Source organism: Fundulus heteroclitus, chromosome 23, assembly GCF_011125445.2.
Source record: "Fundulus heteroclitus isolate FHET01 chromosome 23, MU-UCD_Fhet_4.1, whole genome shotgun sequence".
Classification (NCBI taxonomy): domain Eukaryota; kingdom Metazoa; phylum Chordata; class Actinopteri; order Cyprinodontiformes; family Fundulidae; genus Fundulus; species Fundulus heteroclitus.
In genome coordinates this window covers 8,193,748-8,217,720 of record NC_046383.1, presented here as the reverse complement: position 1 = coordinate 8,217,720, position 23,973 = coordinate 8,193,748, and the positions used below count along the sequence as shown (strand labels likewise).

The following is a 23,973-nucleotide window of genomic DNA, read 5'->3' as shown; positions in this document are numbered from 1 at the left end:
GGACAGTGGATAAATACATCAGAAGGGGAATTTGTTAGATCTGTTAGATTTGTTAGTCAGAAGTGGGAGATATAACAAAACTCATATATATATATATATATATATATATATATATATATATATATATATATATATATATATCTTTCAATAACTCACTTCACTAAAGAAAAGCATCATAAAGATTAACACTATGGAACACCAAAGTGCTCAAAATGAAATAAATAAATACAACATTATGACATTTTTTTCTATTTGAATAAGTATGATACGAATAAGCATTTAACACAATTTTGTTGCCATATTTATCTTATTTATTCAAGTACATAATTATTTCATAATGTTTTATTTACTTATTTCATTTTGAACACTTTGGTGTTCCAAATAACAGAGACTGATTTTTTTTTCAACCACTAGCTGATAAAAACACAGCATTTAAGATTAGAATATTGCACCAGACCAATAAAAAAGAAAAATTTTCAAGTGGAAGTGGGGGATTAATTAAAAGTATGTTTAATACCAGTTTAAAGGTTGTTTTTTCAAAAGTTACTTTTAATCTGACAAGCAAGCATGTTAGAAATGCACATTCTAATTAAAAAGGGAAGAACAACTTGTAATTTACATTAAAAAGCAAGGTCTGTGATATTTTTGCACATGTAATTTCTGGTATACAAATGTGGGTATTTTACATAAAAGTTTGAGAATTATAGTTAAAAAATTCAGAGAGTTACAGGTGCTGAAGCAAACGGAGTTACAACAATAACCAGGTCTGTTTTTATTCAAAAGTCAGAAATAACATTATTTTCAGACAATCAAATGTAGCACGTGTTTTAGATAGACGAATGATTTTAAAAAAGGTTACAAAAAAATTTATTTTATCATCTGAAGAGCATTGCTAGAGTATGGCAATTTAGTTCATACCCTAATCTTGAGCTCCACTACAGCTGTTTCAGAACTCAGCTGCAATAGTGCTGATGAGAACAAGAAAGCAAATTCACATCAGCCCTAAAGTAAAGTCTCTGCTTTGGCTAACTGTCCATTTTAGAATTGATTTTGAGGTTTTCTTTCTGGTATTTACTCACAATCGCCTCAGCCCACCGTATTTTATCAGAGTTGTTTTTCTCCCACACCCTCTTCAGTGTTTTCTGTTTCTGCACCAGAGTGAGAAGTAAAACATGCGGTAAGGAGGATTTTTCCTAATGTTATTTTAATCTGGGGTGCAGCCTTCCTGAAAACCTGAGGTCAGTTGAGACTGTGACGATAGGATCTCTGTAGACCAGAACCTAAGTGGTGTCTAGTGTGTGTGGGAGTAGTTTGCTTAAGACATGATTAGCCGATCAATATTTGTGGGGGGAGTTGGTGTAAGCCGTGATTGGTTATGGGACTTTAATGGGAGGGGTTTATATGACACACGATTGGTCGGATTGACAATGTTGAGTAGGCTTTGAAGGAGGCAGATTGGTCGGATTTCATTACTTTCTTCCTTTCAAGGAATGGTAGCATAGCTGCTAACTACCATTAGCTAACACACACTTTTTCAATAAGAATGTTTAAATATAATGATTTCATTAAGCTACGCTGGCAGTGGCGCCACCAGGGGGTGGCCAGGGGTGGCCATGGCCCCTCCATGCCATATCCTGGCCACCCCGTTGGCCAGTGTAAATTGTAGGCAGCCGCTCTTCTTGACCTTCCATCACACTTTTATTTGTATCTGCCTGTATCTACTTTCCCCTAGTAACTGTTTTGTTTTCCAATAAATTAATAAATGCACACCTTATTCTAAATATAATTACACAATAAAAAGGAATTGTTGTCCAGCTCAAAATGTTAACCGTACTGTTGTTAGTCTATGCACATTAGATCATTAAAAATAAAAACATTAAAAAACAAAAGATACTAGTAGGTATTTACTTAAGTATTTAAAATAGTTTTCTATTATTAGTCCTAAGGCAGCTTTACTACAACAGTAGAATAAAATCATGAAATTATGGCTTTTAGTTTCAGTGTGCCACCCCTGAAGAGTTTAAGTGGCTCCATCTGGCCACCCCTATGAAACATTTCTGGAGGCATCACTGTACGCTGGCCACTTTGACTCTGATGCCATCACACACCTTGCCGCTAAGCATGTAGACTGTCAACAAACACCAACAGCTCACCAGCTGCTGATGCGCGGTAGCCTAGCAATTAGCAATCATGCTACATAGAGTTGGATGGTTTTAAGTGCAAACCAAATATGCACATTTTCAGTTTGACTATTGATTGATTTTTATAGCTATTTATTTTCTTTTGCAGATATTTTAACTCAGTTTGAGCAACATTTAGGTAATTTATGTATATTTCAGTGTTTTAGTGATGTTTAAGTTTTTAACATTCTGGCAAGTACTGTTATATGTTTTAAGAATATTGTTCTTTGCTACATTTAAATGTCTGCCATGTATGTTTTGTATATTTACTATGAATGTATTTAAATCTAGTGTTTTTCTATATTTTCTATTAATAGAATATGAATAAAGCGTTTCCTTGCTAATCTACATGATCGTATTTCAGCAGCTCTTTAATGGATTAATTTATCTCGCTTTTAATTCATCAATTTATTTATTCATTGTTGCATTATCAGTGTAACTGTTATTTTTAACTGCCTGTTTACTTGATTTGATCATTTTGATCATTTTATTGTGAGTCTTTAGTGGTTAAACGTCTGTTCTTTGGATTTTTAACCTCTGTAAAGCATTCTGTGTTACACCTGACTGTATAAAAAAAAAAGCTTTGTAGACAAGTTTGATTGATCTGCATTTTATTCTTATGACTGGCCAACAAGTGTATGCAGTAAAAATGTTTGTCGTATAAGAGCAGTTCAGCAGTTTCCTGTGGTGTTATTAAAGGTCTGTCATTGATTTTTATTGGATACATAAACACAGTTAAACTTGAGTGGTGTCCAGAGAATGAATATGAAGCAGCAGACATTCACAAACACTCGTTTCAAAGTCTTTGCAGCAGCTTATGTTGATAATCCTCCCGCTCAGCATCCTCTCTTTGGGTTTTCAATGATCAAACTTCGGATTTGCTTTAATTATTTCAGATCAATGCTGGCTGAGGCTTCTGTGGAGACCTGTGGCCAGTGCTGAGACAGCACCGGAGCAGGAAAAACAGCTGAGTCGTCTGGTGCCAAAGTCTCAGAGAGCGAGAGCTACAGAGAAATGTGGGCAAATGCAACGCTCCAATTATTAGTCCTAAGTGTTCCTCATTATGTTCCTAAAGCCTCTGAAGACCTGAAATCCTAATTGATCTCATCCTGGCATTTTGTAACACATTCCTGGCACAAACAGATACTCTGCCTGCCTCTCACAAAACACTGGCTCATCACTACAAACGCCAAAGGCCTTAAACCTGGAAGGCTGAGCTGCGTCACACTCCAGAGAAAGGACAAGCACACGTCCAGTGTTTGAACTTTTACAAAACATTTGTGACCCATCTATTGAATATATAAATTTTAAATAAGCTATATTCACATTTTGCTTTGTGTTTATGGTCGCCCCGTGTTTCCTGCTCCTGCACGTTGTGATGAGTCAACACTCCAACATATTGCAACCTGAACAATTTTCAGATTTTTCATTCAGGACGTAATAGGAAACCAGCTTAAACCCTCACATATAACCTGCATATTAACACATACTGGTGTGAAATGGACTCAGGTCTGCACTTTTTTATCTGAAGTACATATTTTTACTGTGGCTATCCAGAACGTCTTGTTCTGGTTGTCTTGTTCTTGTTGAGCAAATAATATGAGCCTAATCATAATTTAATTTCAAAACTAGAAACAGCTTCTAATTAGACAAATAGGAACAATAGAAATCTTGCTAAATCAAAAAATAAAATAAAAAACAATCAGCAAAAGCATTTATAAACATGACCATGTTAATTGCTTAATTTGGCAGTTTAAAAAAAAAAAAAAAACAAGTTAGCTGGAAATAATTCCCCACATTATTATTTTGCGACTACCGTGCTTCACTGCTGCAGTTGTGTTTTCTTCCTGAAAGGTTCATTGTAAAGTTATTTATTGTAGAATCGAGTTACTTTGGTGTATAAAAAATGTTTGCCCCTTTTGCCTTTCCTAATTTTGCATGTTTGTCACATTTAAGTATTTTAGAACATCAAACTAATTTAAATATTATTCAAAGACAACACAACACAAAATGCTTTAAATGAAAGTTTTTATTCCAATGGGGGCAAACATTCTATCCTGCATTGCTGCTGTGTGACAAAGGGATTGCCACCTTTGTTAAAACATAACTTAACTGTGGTTTATCCCACCTGAGTTCACCTTCTCTAGCCACACCCAGGCCTGATTACGGCCACACCTGTTCTCAATCAAGAAATCGGAATAGGACCTGCCTGGCAAAGGGAAGTACACCAAAAAAAATCTTCCAACACTAGACGTCAAATTGAGATTCAAAGAAATTCAGGAACAAATGAGAAAGAAGTAAGAACTACCAATCTGGAAAGGATAAAAAAGCTATTTCTAAATGTGAGACTCCAGAGAACCACAGTGAGAGCCATTAGCCACAAATGGTAAAAACATGGAACGAGCATGGTCGAGGTCCAAGATGAAAAGCACTGCTGAGCTAAAAGAACATTAAGGATTGTCTCAGAGCTCATCTTGATGATCTCCAAGACTTTTAGGAAACTATGCTGTGGACTAACGAGACAAAAGTTGCACTTTTCAGAAGTGAGCTGCGTTACATCTGGTGTAAAAGTAACGCCACATTTCAGAAAAAGAACATTGTAGCAATAGTAAAACATGGTGCCGGTAGTTTAATGGTGTGGGGCTGTTTTGTTGCTGCAGGACCAGAATGACCTGCTGTGATAAATGGAACCATGAATTCTGCTTTCAGACAAAAAAATCCTGAAGGAGAAGGTCCTGCCGTCTGCACATGACCTGCAGCTGAAACCAACTTTGATTCTGCAGCAGGACAATTGTCCAAAACACAGCAGCCAGACCTCCTCTGAATGACTGAGAAAAAACAAAGTGAAGATTTTGGAGTGACCTAGTCAAAGTCCTGAAATCAATCCTATTGAGATGCTGTGGCATGACCTTAAAAAGACGGTTCATGCTTGGAAACCCTCTAATGGGGCTGAATTACAACAATTCTGCAAAAATGAATGGGCTAAAATTCATCCAGAGCACTGGAAAAGACTCATTGAGAGTTTTCGCAAAAGCCTGATTGAAGTTGTTGCTGCTTAGGGTTGCCCAACCAGTTATTAGGTTTAGGGAGCAATCACTTTTTCACACAGAGCCTCAAAGGTTTTTCTCTCTGAAAACCTTCATTTAAAAACTTTTGTGTTTATTTGTGTTGTCTTTGAATAATTTTTAAGTTTGTTTGATGCTTTGAAATACTTAACATGCAAAAAACAAGAACTCAGGAAGGGAGCAAACTTTTTTAATCACCACTGTATGCTTTTAGTGTTATATCTAAAATGAAAATTACAATTCTATTTCCAAGTTTAACCAAAAACTTAAAGAACAGTATCTATCATTTTATTGCTTACAAAGATGAAGTCAGGATGGAAAAGTTTATGAAATTTTAAAATGAAACCTGGTTTGTATAAAATATGAACCCTAACCCTTGAATTTAAAAGTGTGAATTAATGTTTTCCCATGACTGCAAACAATTTTCCTCGATTGCACACCCCTGTTATTAAATCATTCTTATTAAGCCATATTTGTCTTTTAGAAGCAAAATAAAGCTTTCTCCAAAGCTATTCATCTATCATCTGAGACCAATGATAGCGTTTTGGATTGATACTCGAATCTCTGCAGTGTTGCCTTTCAGGTCCTTCAGAGTAATTTTGGCCATTTTATCACCCTGATTAATGCACTCCTTGTTTAGTTAATTTAAGTAATCTGCCCTTTCATAGCACTTTTGTCAAGATGTGCTGTTCTGTCCTCTTTCTAATAATGGATTTAATGGGTTCTCTTGTGGATTTTAAGGCACTTTTTCAGTACATTTCACTTTTTCCTTCATAAGCCCGTCCCCTTCCGAACGGCTTCAAAGCTTTGTTCTTCCCCTTTTTGAATTGTTCCTTACACTTCATTATTGTTTTGTTTGACGCCTATACTGATAGCACTCATTAACAGGATCTCCTGTAAAACGTAACCTAAATTTGATTCAGCTTATTTACGATAAGCTGAATCAACGATTCACATCAAATGTTGTCTCTTTTTGGAACAGACAGATCCAATTCACACAAGGAAGTGTCTTGTCAATTCAACGTAATCATATCACCAGGTTCAAATTCAATTACATTCCCTGCACTTTGATATTGGTCACAAACAATGCAGTTCAGACCAGTTTATTATGCCTAGTAAACGTGTTCCATCTGAAGATACCTAGCTGTATGCTTCAAGTCAGTGACTTTGAAGCAATACCTCATACATGCATGTGTCAGCCATAGAAAGGCAAGCTGAGCCTGAGTATGAGCGACCGTCTGCAGTGATCGACTGTGGGTTAGCAGACAAAACTTACCCATAAAAAACACAGAAGCACTGGTCAAGAATTACTTTCTATTTTAAAGGAAATGTAAAGTGTTATTGGCAGCAATAGTTAAATTAGTGGCTTTATGAAGGAGGATTTGTATGTGCAATTAACGGGTTGATTAGGCAAATAAAATTAGTTTTTACTGAAATGATTTCTTCTTTTACCAGGGAAGTTCAGACCACTGTCTATTGATCTATTAAATAAAAACCCATCACTGTTTAAATAATATGCTAATATGCAATCCTTCCCATCATTGCAGAATTTGTCTGGATCACAGTTAGTTTTGGAAACCTGATCAGAGTGAAGGGAAACACGATGCTGCTATGCCCGTATTAATGGCAACAAAAATGGTCCTTTCCAATGTCCCCGAGACGGTGTGTTCAGTGATCTCTCTGCTCTGTAGGTTAGCTCCACATTCCTACATGAACGTAGCACATGCAGCCACTTTATAACCTGCCATATCTCTCCTAGACTCTGTGAGGATGCCTTATCGCACTAGAAAAATCCCACCGCATGCACAATATATCTCCGGGATTGGAGGTTGTGCTGATTTGAGACAAGTGCACCAAGTCCTGCTATGCAAGATCTCATGTTATGAATATGAATATGGTCATATCCGATAAACACTACCAGGACTGAAACAAACCCAAATATACAAAATTCCCACAGAGGTTTTGTGAAGCTCAAACACTAACACTTGTCATGGGGAACCCACTATGTTCTTAACTTAGTGGGTTCTTAACTTTCTCTGCGTTAGTTCGTTAATACATTCACAAACAGCTGAATCTTTGCAACACTTCTAAGCCAGGAGCTAAGAACAAGTTTTAATCACACTTATCAAAATACCAGTGGAAACGTAAAACTCTAGACAACAATTATAAAAAGGATTTGACTGCTGTAACGGCAATCAGAAATCTTCCACTGATTATTGTGGGGGTGAGAGTGATTTTGACATGCAATGTTTTAAAATGATGTACAAAAAAACAGTTTTGTTTCAATATTGACACGTTTTACGTCTTTGAATGATGTTTGACTCATTTCCATCAGGAACCAATTTCCTGGTTCAATGAAAGTCATTTCTAATTTAAATCTGCCAGGCATAATAGGAATAATCTTGGGCTTACTGTACACCTGAACTTAATGCATGACTTTAACATTAATAATGTTTTCTGCCTTGCTAATTTCAAGTTGTTATAAAAAGAAAATCTAATACACTATATTATATATAGCTTTTTCTTAATCTGTTTATATGTATGTTATTTAAAATGCAATATTGAAGACATTGCCTTGTATAATATAAATATTGGATTTTTTTTTTAAATCTGCTAATAATGTCACGCAGTGTCAACATAATGTGAAAAATCTCCTAAACTGAAATGATTGTCTTGGATCTCGCTTTTCTCTGACTTACATTTAAGGTTTCCTTCACCTGCCTTTATTATGCCTCTGCACTGTACTTTTCTCTGTGTTTCTTTTTTTATATTCTGTTCCTATACAGCACTTTCTAGTCACTGAAATGTGGTATACAAGTAAACTTGCCTTGCCTTGCCTAGGTGCTAACATTTCAGCTCAGTTACAGCTCGGACGGGTCATTGATAATATACTTTGCTATTCAGGGAGCAAATGTGTCACAGTCTTCTGATCAATAATGTTTCATCATATATCAGGTTTTGGAAATGAACCTGCCCAGAAGTTAATTATTGTGGAGGTTGCAGCGAACTTCTCAGAGAAGTCGATTGTTTTTCATTATAGAACTTAAGGGGGGGGGGGGGATTGATCTCAGAAAAAGAATGTATATACAGCGTATGTTATGATTTGTTATGATGGAGGATGCGGGTGATAAATGTTTGGCCCTGCTGCTGCCGAACAAATGAAACAGCCCGAGGGCAGATTCATAAATAACACGGTTGGTTTAATTTGACTGAACGCAGCGCGGATGCGAACTGACACGGGAAGATTTCAGAGAAGGGCAGCGGGCCAGCCGGGCCCGTCCTTCAGCGGCACAATAAAACCCAGAACACATTACAGATGATTGTGTTCTGCGTCTGACCCCTTTAGGTGAAGTGTGAATCCAGAAGTTCAGAATCCAATTTATACCTTTTCAAAGATTGAAAAAAGGTGGGTGGATGTGAAAGTGCAGTTTTAACTTTAAATTTCAGTATTTTTTTTTTCCTGCAAACAAAGACTCTGATAAAGGTTATCATAAATAATCAATGCTCAGCATGTGGGAAACTTTTTACACAGTCATCAGAGGAAACTTTATGAATCAGGACTCAGTAAAGCATTTCTTTGATCAGGTTTTTCTTTTAATCTAACCACAAGTTTATAAAAATGCCCTAAAAAGTCATTTAAATTATTTATTAATCAAAGATGAAGAAAATAGAAAATCTAAGTGTAATTTTAAGTGTATATCAAGTGTTGTCCTGGAGAATTAAAGAAAGAAATCAGTAGTAGTGACTTTCCTGTTTGAAACACATACTGCAAAAAGACTCAGTGTCAGAGTAAGTATCTGTTTCAAGACTAAGGTTGCGTTTGTCTTCCATGAGACACAAATAAAAGGAGAATCAACTGTTGGACATATTGTCTCAAATCTGACTCTACAATACTTTAGTTCAGAGTTTGAACAAGCTCAAATCCTATGCACCCCACAACCATGTTTGGAGCTGGGTTTGTACTACTTCCTGTTATGCTGCTTACCTGCCCACATTTCTCCTGAGGTTCAAGCCTTGTGATCAATTCAGATGCAATGTTTCAAAACTGCCTTTTTCACAGAGAGGATGTTTTCTCTTTCAAAACAAGTCTTTTTCTTGTTATTATCTTGTCACTGAACTTCAAATTCACCATGCTAACTGAGACCTGTAGAGTTTAAGATGGTGCTCATGTGTTTTTTGACATTTCTCAGAGCGATGCACAGTTGCCAGAAAATGGTAGCGTTGAAAAATATTTCTAATTTTATTTGCTTTTCTAAAACCATTGCAGAAGTCCTTTAGCCTGGACATTGTGTTAACACACAGCTGGGATCACAGCAATAATGACAGATTAATCAAGCACCTGCTTCTCCTTTGCACTCTTTAATCTTGAGGGAGCAACATAAAGAAACGTAACTTTTTACACCGCTTTTCCAATTGGCTTCTTCTTTGCCTATTAAATAATCACAATGTGGAAAATGTTGCATTTTTCTGCCCTATAAGTTATGCTTAAATAACATTTGATTTGTATTATGTCTTGATATATAAAACCTTTAAACAAAAAGAGGGTGTACTGTCTTTTTACAAAAACTATCGACTTATTTCCTCCTCAGAGCAGGGGCCTGTCCAATACAGCCGTTCCCCCCTCTCATTTTACTTTAAAGGAGATCATGTTTGTTTGTTTTTTTTGATGTAAGGGTCTGATGTAAGTTTAAGTTTCTAATTTGTGAAAACATAAGGAATGCAAAGGGTGGAGATTTCTGCTCTAAACAATGCTGAATGTGGCACTTTAAACAACAAATCCTTTTAGTTTCTGGCAGACAGTAATCAAGATGGCACAGAACCAAGACCTTTTAAGTTAAATGAGCAGACAGCAAAGTTCAGGCTTTGTTTTCAACATTCAAAGAGAATTGTAAAAAGCAAGTTGCAAGAGCAACTTTCCTGACATCAAAGCAGAACATCATTATAAAATAAAACTACCTTCTGCTGGCTAAATCTAAGAATTTATTGGATACATTCCTGGAAAATTCAGTTCCTGAAAACTTTTCAAAGTGGTCTCAGAAATCCCAAGAGAAGTCACATTATATGATGAATATTCTAAAGAAAATGTGTGCAATGATTCAGTATAATTTATGTCAAGATTTTGTGACTTTGGCTTTAATTCTGCAAAAGGCAACTTCTAAATGTGATTAAAAAAATGCTTTAAAAACTAATTAAACTTTTGATTTTGATCAAGTGAAAGGCTGCCCCATTATAATTTTTAATTAAATCTTTAGTATGTAATCCTGTTCAGAAACACTTTTTGTTCTACTGGGTAAAATTCTCCTTCTATCATGAAAGTAGTTAGATCATTATGTATTCAGAAAAAGCTGAAAGTGTTCAAGTATAAGACTGGATACCAAATAAAAGCAAACAAACTCCAAGACAACTTCTATAAAAGATTGCTTTCAAGGGGTCATATTGTGCTTTTAAATCCTTCCTTTTCACAATTAGATCATTCAGTTATGGTTTATATAAAGTAGAACAGCAAAGCGTTGGTCTGATTCATTGACCCAGAGCTCTCTTTCGTCTCTGTCCTGATGTATGTCTGAGAGCAACTCGTTTTGGTGCTGTCTCTGTAAATGCAAAAGAGGCAGACCGTTCGTAGTATGCTGTGGAATGGTGTAATGAATTGTGTGGGTTAATACATTCAACAACAGAACATTTTGACTTATCCACTTGTAGCTTTTGAAACCTTTTGCTTCAACTACAAATCTGGGCGAGAAATACAAATTGCTGATTTGCTAAATTGATTGGAAGTCCATGATCTTGTTTAGCAGCTCTGCAGAAAATACTTTGACATTATTGTTTTAAAAAATGGAATAGAAAACTGAATGGATTGAAAAATATGACCCAAATAGAATATAAAGTTATATACGCAGCACCTGGAGTGACTACATTCAACTTTTCGCCATTTTCAGATACTTCAAGTACACAACAAAATGTATTTAAGGGCTAAAAAAGTAGATTTTGCATACTATGTCCACTTTAAAAATTTACAAGAACATATGTCTGTTAGGGTTAGGGTTAAAATCTAGCAACTTATGGTTTCTGAGTCTATAGCTTCTGTTTGAAGCCAGAAAACCTAAAAATCTTGAAAGTGCAGTGAAAGTAATCAGCATATGAAATATTTTCAAAAGCTAAATCATAACTTTGCAACACAACAAAAAAAACTTTTGAGTTGGGCTGAATATAGCTGGAAGGCAATACCATAAATGGATGTTGATGTAGCGTCTGTCTCTGCATCATCTAGAATCCTGTTGCTCTCTATGGCTTTAAACCCCCTATTCTCTTGACGGAAATGACCATCTAGTTAAAATATGTTAAATGGATGCCATTTATTGGTGACAAAGAAACAGTTTTGTGACAAACATCATCTTTCCAGAAAAAAAGTGGACTGATGAAAGTAAACAGGTGAAGAAAAGGCCTCTGTGCTCACCCAACAAAAAAAAAAAAAAACTCTGGGTTGGAAACACTTTTTGCACCACCATTATTTATCAATTGGAAACTTGAATTGATGGGAAGCAACAACCCAAAACTGAGGAAAGAGAAAAAAAAGTTTAAAGAGCAATAATTAAGATATTTACTGTAAAATCAACCTAAATCATTCTCATTTGTCATCGGGCATGGATGTATTATTCCCTATAAACAATCGGTCCTCTTCAAATCAACTTAGTCATGTTCTTCTCCTTTCAAACCTAGAGATACAGTGCAGGACTACATTGCTGCAGTGTACAGCCCATGTTTCCATCCTGTTTCCTGAGCCAATCATATGAGAGTTCCCAGGGTTCCCAAAACAAGCGCAGAAAATTTTTGAATTAGAATTATGTCAAAATATGGCCCTGCGTGTTGTTTCTCCACCATATAGTCATCGCATATTTTAACTTCCCTCATATCTGCCACATTTGTAGAATTAGCTTTAAGCGACCTTTTAGGGCCAGAGAATATGTTATGACAGAAACCAAAATGCAGAGATACCAACAGAATTTAAGGGGTATGACATGTGGTGACCTTGGTATAACAGTTTAAGAGCTGCCCTCCTCTAGACAACTTAAACTCCCTCTTCTTGTGGCAAGAAGTGAGATTTGCAGAATTGCTGTATGGTTGCCTAACATAAGGTATTCTGGTGAGAAAGTTGCTGTAGGACTGACACCTTTGCAAATTAAAACAAAAAGGTTGGACCCACAAATATGGCTAATTTGAATTCTGACAGAACTTGACTGTTTTAAGTTACATTTATTTGGTAAAACACTAATTTTTCACCATGGTGAATCACAGATGGAATATTCTCATCACAGAGCACTTTTAAATCCCTGGGTAGGGTGCTGGTCTGTCGGATCACCAAGTCAAAATCCGGCCAGAGTTTGCCATCACTACGTTCCTTTTGGTTTGCCAAAACAAACGTAGTGATGGTTTGCCCGCATTCATTGCTACAAAGGTAACATCATCACTCTTTGCCAACTTTAAGCTTTTTTTTTTGCTGTCTATTGCTTGCTTATTTTCTCTCTCTTTTACACATTTCTCAATTTCAGACATGAAAACAAATACAAACTACTGTAAGCTTAAAGCATGAACACAACGGTGAGAATACAACAGCAGCCACATTTCAGCTTATTTTGTTTCTCACTGAACATCGGGATCAGAGAGAAATCTTCAACTACAGTTTGCACCTCACAAATCAAACAAAAACAGCGTTGTTTTGTCTCTCCACTAAAGTCGTGTCTTACAAAATAAAGGCAGCCCCGCATTGTGCCTGTGAATAAAGATGACAGCCATTGCTGAGTCACAATCCTTATACAACTAATGAATGCAATCACTGGAGGTAAAATATAACTCCAGGTAACACGACATTCCAGTAAGCTGCTGTCACAGCTCTGCTTTTCTGCTTTTCCATGAAAGTGAAGACTAACCTTTCAATCTAACAAACAAAGAAAAATCTGTTCAATTTTTTTATATTCCTTGATACATATGAGGATAATGATCTTATTTAATATTAGCACCATACAATATCGAACATCACTGAATTCTCATGATAAATTAATCTACACATGACTTTCAATAAAATGGCAATTTTGGATTGATGTAGTGGAATTAAATCTACGTTTTAATGTAATAGGACCACACTTTATGACGAGAGAATATCTTAACATGCAGCTGTCCCTGCAAGGCCAAATCAAGGAGAGTTTAAAGACCTAAGGTCTAACTTAATATTCAACTCGCTTTATGAAATTTATTAAATGTCCCATTAGAGTATACATAGAATTTACACTTCAACAGGTTATTTGATTGTATTAAACATAAAGAATAGTGAAGGCAGAACTCATTAATATTTCAGTCCTCGATTCAAGCCATTTAAATTATACGTTTATCTGTTTCCACTTGACAAAGTAAAGAGTTCTATTGAATATAGATATCAATAGAGAAAAAGGTCACTCTCTGCACATTTTGTTTAGCATAAAGATGAATAGTTTGCATACTGAGAGCCGTTGCCTGCTTAAGAGTACAGTAACGATCTGTACAAGCCCCCAGAAAGGGGAGAAGTGATCAATCTGCGTTATCATGGGGAAGAGGATGAGGAATGACTAGAGCGCCTGATCAAATGGAAGAAACGATCATTGGATTTTCTTTTAGAGGAGAGGTTCTCGAAACCTGGCGATGCAACACATCACAGATAGTTACATTTCTTAATAAATAAAAAATGCAAAGATCTCTAATTGCCTTTTTCATCTCTGCTTAAAGATCATGAAGCCATACCACGTGGTTCTCCTGCAGCACACGAAAAATTCCCTTGCTCAACATTTGTAGCTGCCTCATTTTTTTCTTGTTACTACACCTCTGATCAAGAGTTTTCAGGATATCAGAAAATATAAATAGAAATCTGCCCTTTCAACAACAATGACCTCTTGCCTAGAAATGCAGCAGCGAAGAGATTCAATTGGCAGTTCACAAGCCTGACAATCATTTTGACTGACTTATTGGCAGTCCCAAGAGGTCATGATGGGCGCATTGGCATTCCACACCCATTTGATTCATCATTCATGGGTAACCGGTCGATAAAAGCAGACAATGCTCCTCAGGGTTAAGCAAAGTATTCATGCTGGGTTCTTCTTTTAAATTCTGAACTTGACACTCTGGCACATGTATGTATCTGGATTGTATACAACATTGTTTAAGCTAAATATGAATACTAGTAAAAACTGAGCTCAATGGCAGAAATAAACAACCATTTCCTTATGAATGTGCTTTTCTTTGCATCAAGTCATCTGCTAATCTGAAAAACATTACCATGTCTATCTAGTACTCCCTAAATGTGTGATTTAGTGTGATGGTAATACCAGGTTCAATGACAGCAAAGAGAAGAGGTCTTCAAATGTGAACATTTCCATTAAAGTCCCACATTTTACATCAGGATGGAGGATGATTTAATACATTCGGCATCACTCATTCTAACATGTTATTGACATATCCATGGAAAGGGTCAGATTATTGGTTACTTTGCTTTTGGTTAAGGTCTTACTTGGCAAGCTGAGACTACTCAAGAAATCTAAATTTGAACAAACAGAAATCACAAAAGGTGTTCCCTTAAGACTCCATTCTTGGGCCACCTTCTCTCTCATTAGCTACGTTTACATAGACAAACATAATCAGAATAAAGGGCCGATCAGAATAAAAATGCGTCATGTAAACACACCATTGGAAATTGTAATCCGATTGAGAGGGGTGGTTTATGCCAATTGATAAGCTGATCTACATGCATGTAAATGCTGGTCAGAATCAAGTTACTCAGTATGTGGCAAACTGACCCGAGTATTCATGTGTGCCCGACATGAACGTGACATATTTCCTCATTGTTGAGAGGCGGAAATACATCGGGAAGATACAACCTTCCTGTTAGAAACATTAAAAGGGCTCAAAATTGTTATTTATACAGTAAAGTTTCAACCATAAATAGAACCTGGTGCAAGTCCAGCCTGGGCACTCGGAAGACAAACAAACTCATATATATACTGCTTTGTTTACTACTTTTTTGTTGTTCAACAAAGATGGAAGTTCTTCTTCTTCTGTATTTTTTTAATGATAATTTGATCACTGCGCATATCAGAGTGGTTCTATTCTAAGTCAGATGCATATACACGCACTTTATGACTGGATTAATTGATTGTGTGCCCATATAAACAGTACATTCCAATATTTTTTTGTTTTCTAATCTGAATACATTTCAATACGATTGTGAAATTTTGTGCATGCAAACACAGCTACTGATATTAGGGATTACTACAAATTATTTTATGATATGCTGATGACACATAACTTTACATTTCTGTGTAACCACGTCCCCTTAAAGACACTGAATGAATCTTTACAAAATAGCAATAATTAGATGGAACTCACCTTCCCTTAATAAGCCTACCATACTGTAAATGTTGCCGGACTTTATGTTCTCAATGTTTTTTATTTATTTATTATAATTTTTTTAATGTGTCTTGTCTGGCAGTGTATCATTCATAAATCTTATTCTGATTGCTTATTGTCAAAACAGGATATAGATACATTTATTTCATGAGACTAGATTAGCATTTAGGTGTTATAGGTGGCAATAAAAAAATCCACAGAGATTAAACTGAATTAATAAAAAGACCTGACCAATATAAGAAAAATGGGATATTGGCACAACAGTCTGTGAATCACTGTGTTGACTCCATTTTTGATTTTAAAATCTTAGTGGTCTATAAGGCAATGAATGGTCTAAAACCACCTCAAAGACCAAGAACCATATGTAAACCTCTCAGGTCATTACAGACCTGCTTACTCTGTCCACGGGAACATAATTAAACAAGGGGAGGCAGTAATTGTTTGGTTTACAACCACATAAAACAGCAAGAACACAACAAAACACTCAAAATTAAATTATCCAAGTTTTTGTTGGAACATGTGGACAAACATTTTGATGTGATCCTTATTGTAGAGCACCAACGGGTTTGATAAATGAAAAAACACGAATTAGTTCCAATAGATGTTTCACAATAAAACCAGGACATGACTGGATGTGAGCTACAAGAAGGCATTGCTTGGGTTTAGCCATCACCCAATATGAGCTCCTCAAGCCCAACCCAAACGCAATACATGAAAATCAGTCTATGGGTTGTTAATGTATACTTTTTTTTGGATACCATACATGGTATCCAAAAAAAAGTCTGTCCAACTGAACGAATTGGAAGTTGATTTAACTGCAGTTAAGATTCAGACTATTGCTATCAGTTATAATTCACATTTTATTCAAATGCCATGTCCAAACAAATATTTATATACGACTTTGTTATAGGGTGCAAGATCTGCAATGCTGTGGGTTTGATTCTCTCGTAAAAGATTTGGAAACCTAGTGCATGGAATCATGAACTCTTTGAAATACCAAGACAATTTATTCAGAAAATGTGTTGTCATTGGGATAACATATGCGCAGGATAATGGTCCAAAACATAAGGCTTTTGGAATAAAATATGACAATGCTCCATATGCACTGAAGTTCAGGCACTAAAATGATTTTTAAAAAATCTGCTTTTCTATTATCAGATTTTTATTTCAGAAATAATCAGTCAGAGCACAAGCAGACAGTCTTTTCTAAAATAATTTTACTGAACACAGGAGAGGAAAGATGAAAACAACCATAACACACAAGCACGAAAACCCACATTAACTGTAAAGGTTTTTCTAGTTAGTCGGTGATTTATCTCATGTTCTTCATGCCTTTTAAAGTAGTATTCCTAGAATAAATTTGGCACGCCATTAAATGTTTATTTGAGATAAGCATTTGCATTTAAACTCTAAACTCTCCTCTTGCACTGTTCTAATGAGTAAAAAAAGCACAGACATAGGCGGGGAGGAAAAAAAGAGCGATGTTTAAGCATTTAATGTGTATTCATCAGCTCTGGCCTCAGTCATTGACGGGCTAATCGATGTTTAGTAATAAGGCAGAATGGGGAATGAGGTGTAAGGGGGTCTGGGTTGGGATGGAGGGGAAAGAGATATCAATTAGGCAGAAAACTGCAGAGTCCAGAGCCGAGAAGCTGAGACAGCAATATACCTGACGGTGGTTCATTACTGATCAGTGTATACGCTGAATGCTAAACTCCAGCAGACCACTAAAACACCCCCTGTTTTGACTGTAAATGGCTGCCTAATTCTATGAAAATGAGGAAGTCTGCACCTTGTGGAAAAATACTTCTAATAGTACTCATAATGAGATACCTCAGAGGCTGTGCAGTGAGAATAATATCCACATGTGATGCAATGAACTGAAAAATGTGAGGTATACCCACAGGTTAAATGCAAAGCAGCTCTAAATCCTCACCACATAATATAATGAAGGTAAACAGGGTTATTCTGGGATTTCACAGTTTTTAATGTACAAGCTGCAGAATTATTATAGTCCCTTTCAATGTTTCACACTATTTGCTTAACAGATGGACTTCCTCATAATATGTGATGACTGAACTACTGGAGCTAGGTTTGTTACATAGCAACTATGTTTTCATCTCATCTTTTCCAAAAACCGTTAAAATAGTGGTGGAAAAAAATGGTTAGGTACTAGACTGCAGTTTTTGATGAAATCCTAGTGTATGTCGTGCTAGTAAAATTTATTGGCATCCCTGGTAAAAAGATCTGTTGAAGCATATATACTCTTTTTCTGCAGTAGCATAATCTGTTACAGAAAAAAAATAGGAAAGTTGAATATTGTACTTTTTCAGATGGCAAGGAAACTCCATATTAAGAAAAAAAAAACACAAAAATCATAGTTGCCACAACTCCTAATCTCATTAAATAAATGTTTACCTGACTGTTTTCTGGACTATTTCAAAATTATCAGTGTCTAGGACAATTTAATTACTAATCTATGACTTACGTTTTTCTTTTTTTTTTTGTATTGTAATCTGTGCTTGTAAATTGTAGTATGCTGATTTACTGACATCACCTTTTGATAATAATAATAATAATAATAATAATAATAATAATAATAATAATAATAATAATAATAATAATAAAATTGTAATGCTCTAGGGCAACAACTAAGTAGATAACATACATGTTTGTATGATTTCATTAAGTTAAAATTAAACTCTCCAGTCATCAAACTTGACCGCTCCAAATGTGGACAAATGTGGTCATTTCTGTTTAAAGTCCCAAGAAAATTTAAAGGTTAGCACTTCTGCAATAATTCTTCAGCAGACTATATGGCAGTAAGGTAAGTTAAATGTTCACAATTAGTGATGGGGTCATACAGAATAAACTTCCACTTGACCAGAGGGGGAATACAATAGAAAACAAAAGTTTGATTTCTTAGCTTCTAAGAAACCATTATTTATGAATGAGTAGCAAGTATGAGAGGACCCACCAAAAAACAATCCATTTATCTCATTCATCATGGAGACAAAGGTTAAAGTAATCAATGGTTGGGGGAATGCAGACCTTTCGATCTTTCCGCTACACTCAACTGAATGATTTGTCTTGCATCATGACATGAAAAAGCCATTGCTCGGTTGGAAAGACATTGTTTTACTGAGTGTAGCATGAAGACTGACGATTTGCCGAACAGCAGCTGTGGGCAGGACAAAAGTCAATGGAAAGCGTTGTCGTCCTCATCGCTGAGATGTGGCAGCTTTTATTATTTTACCAGAACTGGTTGATCTCATACCCCACCTCTCGCCCAGCTGGAGGTAGGCACCATCACCCCTTGTGACCCCAGTAGGGATAAGCGTGTTAGAAAATGGATGGATGGATGGATGGATGGATGGATGGATGGATGGTTGCTCTCACACAGGAATGATAACAGAGAAAAAGATGTCATGAATTGTGTCTTCCACTGGTGTCCTGATGTTCAATGTTGCATAAGTCATTCGTTTTGAGCCACATACACCTTTAACAATGAGAATTTAGTTAACTCAATGCCATCCAAAACAGGGACCAAGTCCAACACTACCAAATGCAGTCTCAAATCCAGTTAGTTTCAGGAAGAACTTTATACCAAGACCTGCTCATGAATGTCCTAATACATTTGTGTTTACAGTCAATTCTTAAACCATCCTTTTTCAATGAGTAAATGATTATACAACATACAGTATCCATACAGCACACATCAACATTCAGTGATATAAAATTGACTGAATTTATTGTGAACCATCTTGTTAGTGATCGTGGTTAAGAGCAGTGGGTGCTCTCTCTTTGGCAGCATAAAACAAACTATGACACCAACTGGATGGACTAATCATCAGAGCAACAGGAAATTCGAGGGAACTCCGTGAAGAACTCTGAATTTATACAAATAAAGGTCTTCTAGGAGTCTTATTCTAAACAACTCCAAATTTTCTAATTATTACTTAAAATTATTTAAAAAAAGTATAATCATTCATGCATATCCCCACTTTGCAGAAAATCTGTACAAAGACCCCAATTACACAAATTGAAAGTATTTTAAGAACTAATAAGCAACAACCAAGTCTCAGACCTGCCATAACCCAGAAACTGCTGGAACATCAGTATGAATATTCACAACTAAACCAGTTTTAAATCACTGGGAACTTTGGGACCAAGAAAATAGACACCATCAAGCTTGAGTAGAAGTTACATTTGGCAACATGCAAAAAGCCAACTCTCCCTCATGTAGTAATGTTCTACAATGAGACGAGATCAAGCTATTTGGCACATTGAGAACAATTATATTTTATAGCAGTAATGTGAGGTTTTCAAACCCAGGGAACACTGTACAAACAGTAAAGCATGGTGGTGGTAGCATCATGTTGTTGGGCAATTTCGGTGCCTTAAATGGCATTGACAGAATAATAGGGGGCAGAGTCCCTCCAAATGCCCCAAATCCACAGCTAATCTGTAAACTTTTAGTGAGAATGAGTTGCTCCAACAGGACAATGTTTCCACATAACATTAAACTGGTTTTTCATTGTTTGTATTAAAGAATCTCAAATGGCCTTTCCCTGGCCTCGACTCTATGGACTACTTGAATGAAACCAACCATCCAAATGGTTTCACAGTGATCTCGAGAAAATAGTTTTACAGGATTTTTCAACGAGTTTTAGAAGCTTGCCTTTGAACACCTGATGCTTTGGGAAAACTAATGCTGCAGGTCAGAAATTCTGATATAACTTAGCATTGCGCTAACTGAACTAAATAAGTGAGGTGCATTAAAAGTCCCAAATATCAATTCCAAGAAGATAAACAATTTCCAGATACCCAGAACAATGAAAAGGAAAACAAAACCAGCAAAGACCGGAAAAAAACACCCTTCAGGTAAATATCTTTTTCTGTGAATACCTAAATATGACAGAGCCTAAAGGTTTGTAAAAAAAAAGAAAATATGTTCTTCCAGTTTAGCAAAACTGTACATATTGTACAAATAGAGTATCACTGGTTGAGATCCAACCAGGGAACTGCAAGTATTCACATAACTAGAAATGAAACAATGATTTAGAGAGTGCCTATAAACGTTTAGGATGTGTTTATAATATTCAATTACTTTTTTAAAACAGTTTTCACCCACTTGCATTAGGAAAGAAATCACATATTTGTTCACTGATTTGTAGCTCACATTGAGCTACAAATAAGATCTTGTCCAACTATTCAAATATTTTGCACTGACTCAATTATGTATTGCATTTTTTATCAAAGATTGTGTTTATTACAATTTCCCTCAGTAAGTTTCTACTAAACCAAGGCAACAAACTGCAAACCTATTGTACAACTTTTGTGACCTCTACCTCTGTTTTCCCTTTATTACTAGGATGGATCTTCAAGGAATTCCCACTCTGTTGTTGTTATTCTTTTTCTAACAGAAAAACCTTAGCAGTCTGCTCTTTGTGGCACTTTCTCTCCATAAATTTGAATAACACTGAATGCTTGATTTCACTAACACAATTCAAAAATCGAAACTCATATTTTAAAGATTCATTACACAGAGAGTGGTTTATTTCAACCGTCTATTTTAGTTAATTTTAATGACTGTGGCTCACCTGTAATAAAAACTCAAAATTATCTTTATAAGATATTTGTAATAACATAAGACCATTACACGTGTTACTTGCGCCCCTTTCTCTGAACCATTTTTTCCTTCCACTCAACCTTTCATTATTGGGCTACAGCACTCTGACCTTTTATGGCTTGTCTTGCTTGTGGAAGGTTACCGCCTGTATGAAAACGGTCAAATCAGCTGTCATGCCTGTGGTTGTGCAGCCATGACATAATATTTCTGTATCAATGTAAAAAAAATATTGATCTGATGTGATATTGCAATTTTCTGAGGACCCAAATTTTGGGTTATTAGTTGTAAGCATTACCAACAGATTCAACAAAATATATTACTGAGCACTGAATACACTTCAGAATCACTTTCTTAATTTAAGTAGTGAAATGTATATGCTTTTAATAATATTTTTATATACTAAAATAGCCCCTTACAATAGCATGTTTTGTAAATTAAAGAAATTGGATCAAATGGTGTCAACAAACAGTATCAAATGGCATCTCACTCCTTTATGTGCTGCGTGTTGGAAAAAAAAGAGGGCCGGCTCTGTGATGAGTCACATGAGGGAAGCGATTCAGTGATTACCTTCGTTGTTTTCTGTTTTTTTTTTTGTTTTTTTTTGTTTTTTGGTTTTGTTTTTGTTTTGGGTTCAAATTCTCCTGCATAATTATAGAAGCTCATAATGTAGCACTAAGCCTCCAGACGACATCCACCCACTAGTGGACGCAATTTCCCCCCAAAACAAGTCCTGTCTGATCTCAATGCAACTTCATCACAGGGAGTGCTTCCCACGGACCTGCATACTTATCAGCCATAACTCACACAACCCAGAGGCAACTTTGACAACTTTCCTCCCCCGAATCCCCCCTTCTCCTTTTAAGACCTCTGAACGCAGCTTTAATTTCCATGCAAGTCCCAAACGGCATCGAGGCAATAAAAATGCTAATTTCACTTTGCTTTTTCATTAAATCCCCAAACAAATTACGCACACTTCGTTATATCATTTCCTTCCCCGCCCATCAAGTCAGTTTCATGCCTGTGCTTACCTGAAAAATAAAACTGTTTCCCACAAATAGATCCCCAGCGCGTTCAGTCGGCACATTTTTGCTAGTCTCATTTTATTTGGAGGGAGGTTGTGAAGGTGTTGGACACTCTTCAGAAGAGACTGAGAATGAGGTCTGGTGACAGGGACTTAGGGGGGGCTGGGGTGGTGGTTTATGACCTCCAAGGTGAGCCCGGAATGTCCTGCTTCTCTGTGGGTGCGTGACAGTTTCAGATCCCGTGTTCTCCGGTGCCGAGCCGCGGGATGGCCATCACTTCACTCTCCACAAAATCATGCCTGTGTCCGTTCTCACTCCTCCAGCGCCGCCGCAACAGAAAATCCACCGAATCCAGGCCGAAATGTGTACAGGACCTCGGACAGAGGCAGACGGAGGGACCGTGAGGAGTAAGCGCGTCCAGGTTTTGGTTCAAGGGGGGACAACCGGGGACAAAGAAGGGAGGGGAGGGGAGGGGGGGTTCTCTGGTCTCAGAGGACAGCAGCTGCTTACAGGCTGCTAATACTTGACACGAATACAAGCAATGACTCTGAGGTCCGGTCTGCGCGCTCCGCCGCAGTTAACAGAGAAATGAGACATATTCCTTCACTGGCTGTGTGACTGCAGAAACCTGCGTCCTCTTGTCCTGGAGCGCTGAAACAAATACGAATGTGTTATATTCCCAACATCCGCTCACAGAGGAGAGCTTTCTCTCACATCTGCAGTTTCTGTCTCACATGGATCCCTGGGGAAGCCGGAGCGTTGTTCTGGATCTGTGCGTATCGGCTGCTGTGGGGGTCCCGGCGCTGCTGCTGCAGGTACAACACGTCTGCCTTCTCTTCTCCCTCTCCTTCTTCACCCCCTCCTCTCGCTGCTGGTTCTCCCTCTTCTCCTCGTACTTATCTCCCAGGGGCGAGCAGTTGTAGTAGTACTTGGCGCTGCAGCAGCTCGGCTCAGCTGCTCCCATTGTCTAGTGGTGGTCAAGTTGGAGACGCGCCGGCGACCGCTGCTGCTCTTCGCGTCCGCTCCCACCGGCGCACCGGGCGCGTTAAATCCCGACAAAAGAAACGGCAGTCCCTCTGTCGATCAGAGTTTTATAAGATGATGTCCTGTGTGTCAGACTGATGTGGACCCTCTCATGGCAGGAGAGGAGACCACTGCCTGGCGCGCACCGACACGCACTCTCTCGCACACACAGCAGTGCCAGCTCTGTGCGCTTCGACACTATATTTTCCTGCTGCAGTCATTTACCAAACTCCAAAATACGCACCTCGGTGTGGTCAGAGACGCCCACAGGATGCTGCCATTGGTCTGCCTGCTGCTCAAACCTGCAGACGATTGGTCTAGGAAAGTGTCAAAAATGTAGCTAAACGCCAGTTCTGCCTCCAACAGAGATTCCCCGGGGGAGAAATGAAGAGGTGGGAAAAGTAAAATCACCCGAAATTACAGGAAAAAAAGGACACCACGCTCCATAAAAGGCTTTCGTATGTGAACTTCTCAGAAATAGGATTTTAGCCTGTTATTATAAAAAGCAAAGCAGTTTCCTTAATGAGCCAATGAGTGTTTGCTTTGCCTCATACTAAACCTGCTGCACATCATTCACAATAAGAAACCTAAAAGAACGCAAATACAATTTTAGGACAAGTTTT

At 37.1% G+C, this 23,973-nt stretch overlaps 1 protein-coding gene across 3 annotated transcripts in view; it reads right to left on the bottom strand.

Moving 5' to 3' along the window:
* glra1 (glycine receptor, alpha 1) overlaps positions 1 to 23,600 on the bottom strand; it is a 155,214-nt gene extending 131,614 nt beyond the window's left edge. Inside the window, exons 1-2 of one of the 3 annotated variants that reach the window (XM_036127005.1) lie at positions 23,062 to 23,600; positions 22,334 to 22,978 (exon numbers count right to left, since the gene is read on the bottom strand). In XM_036127005.1, the coding sequence (XP_035982898.1) occupies positions 22,334 to 22,404 (71 nt within the window). In that variant the 5' untranslated portion in view covers positions 22,405 to 22,978; positions 23,062 to 23,600. Of the gene's footprint in view, positions 1 to 22,333 lie in introns of all 3 variants that reach the window. The other 2 variants (XM_036127006.1, XM_036127007.1) reach the window with 2 other exon arrangements.
* Positions 23,601 to 23,973: the final 373 nt, after the last annotated feature.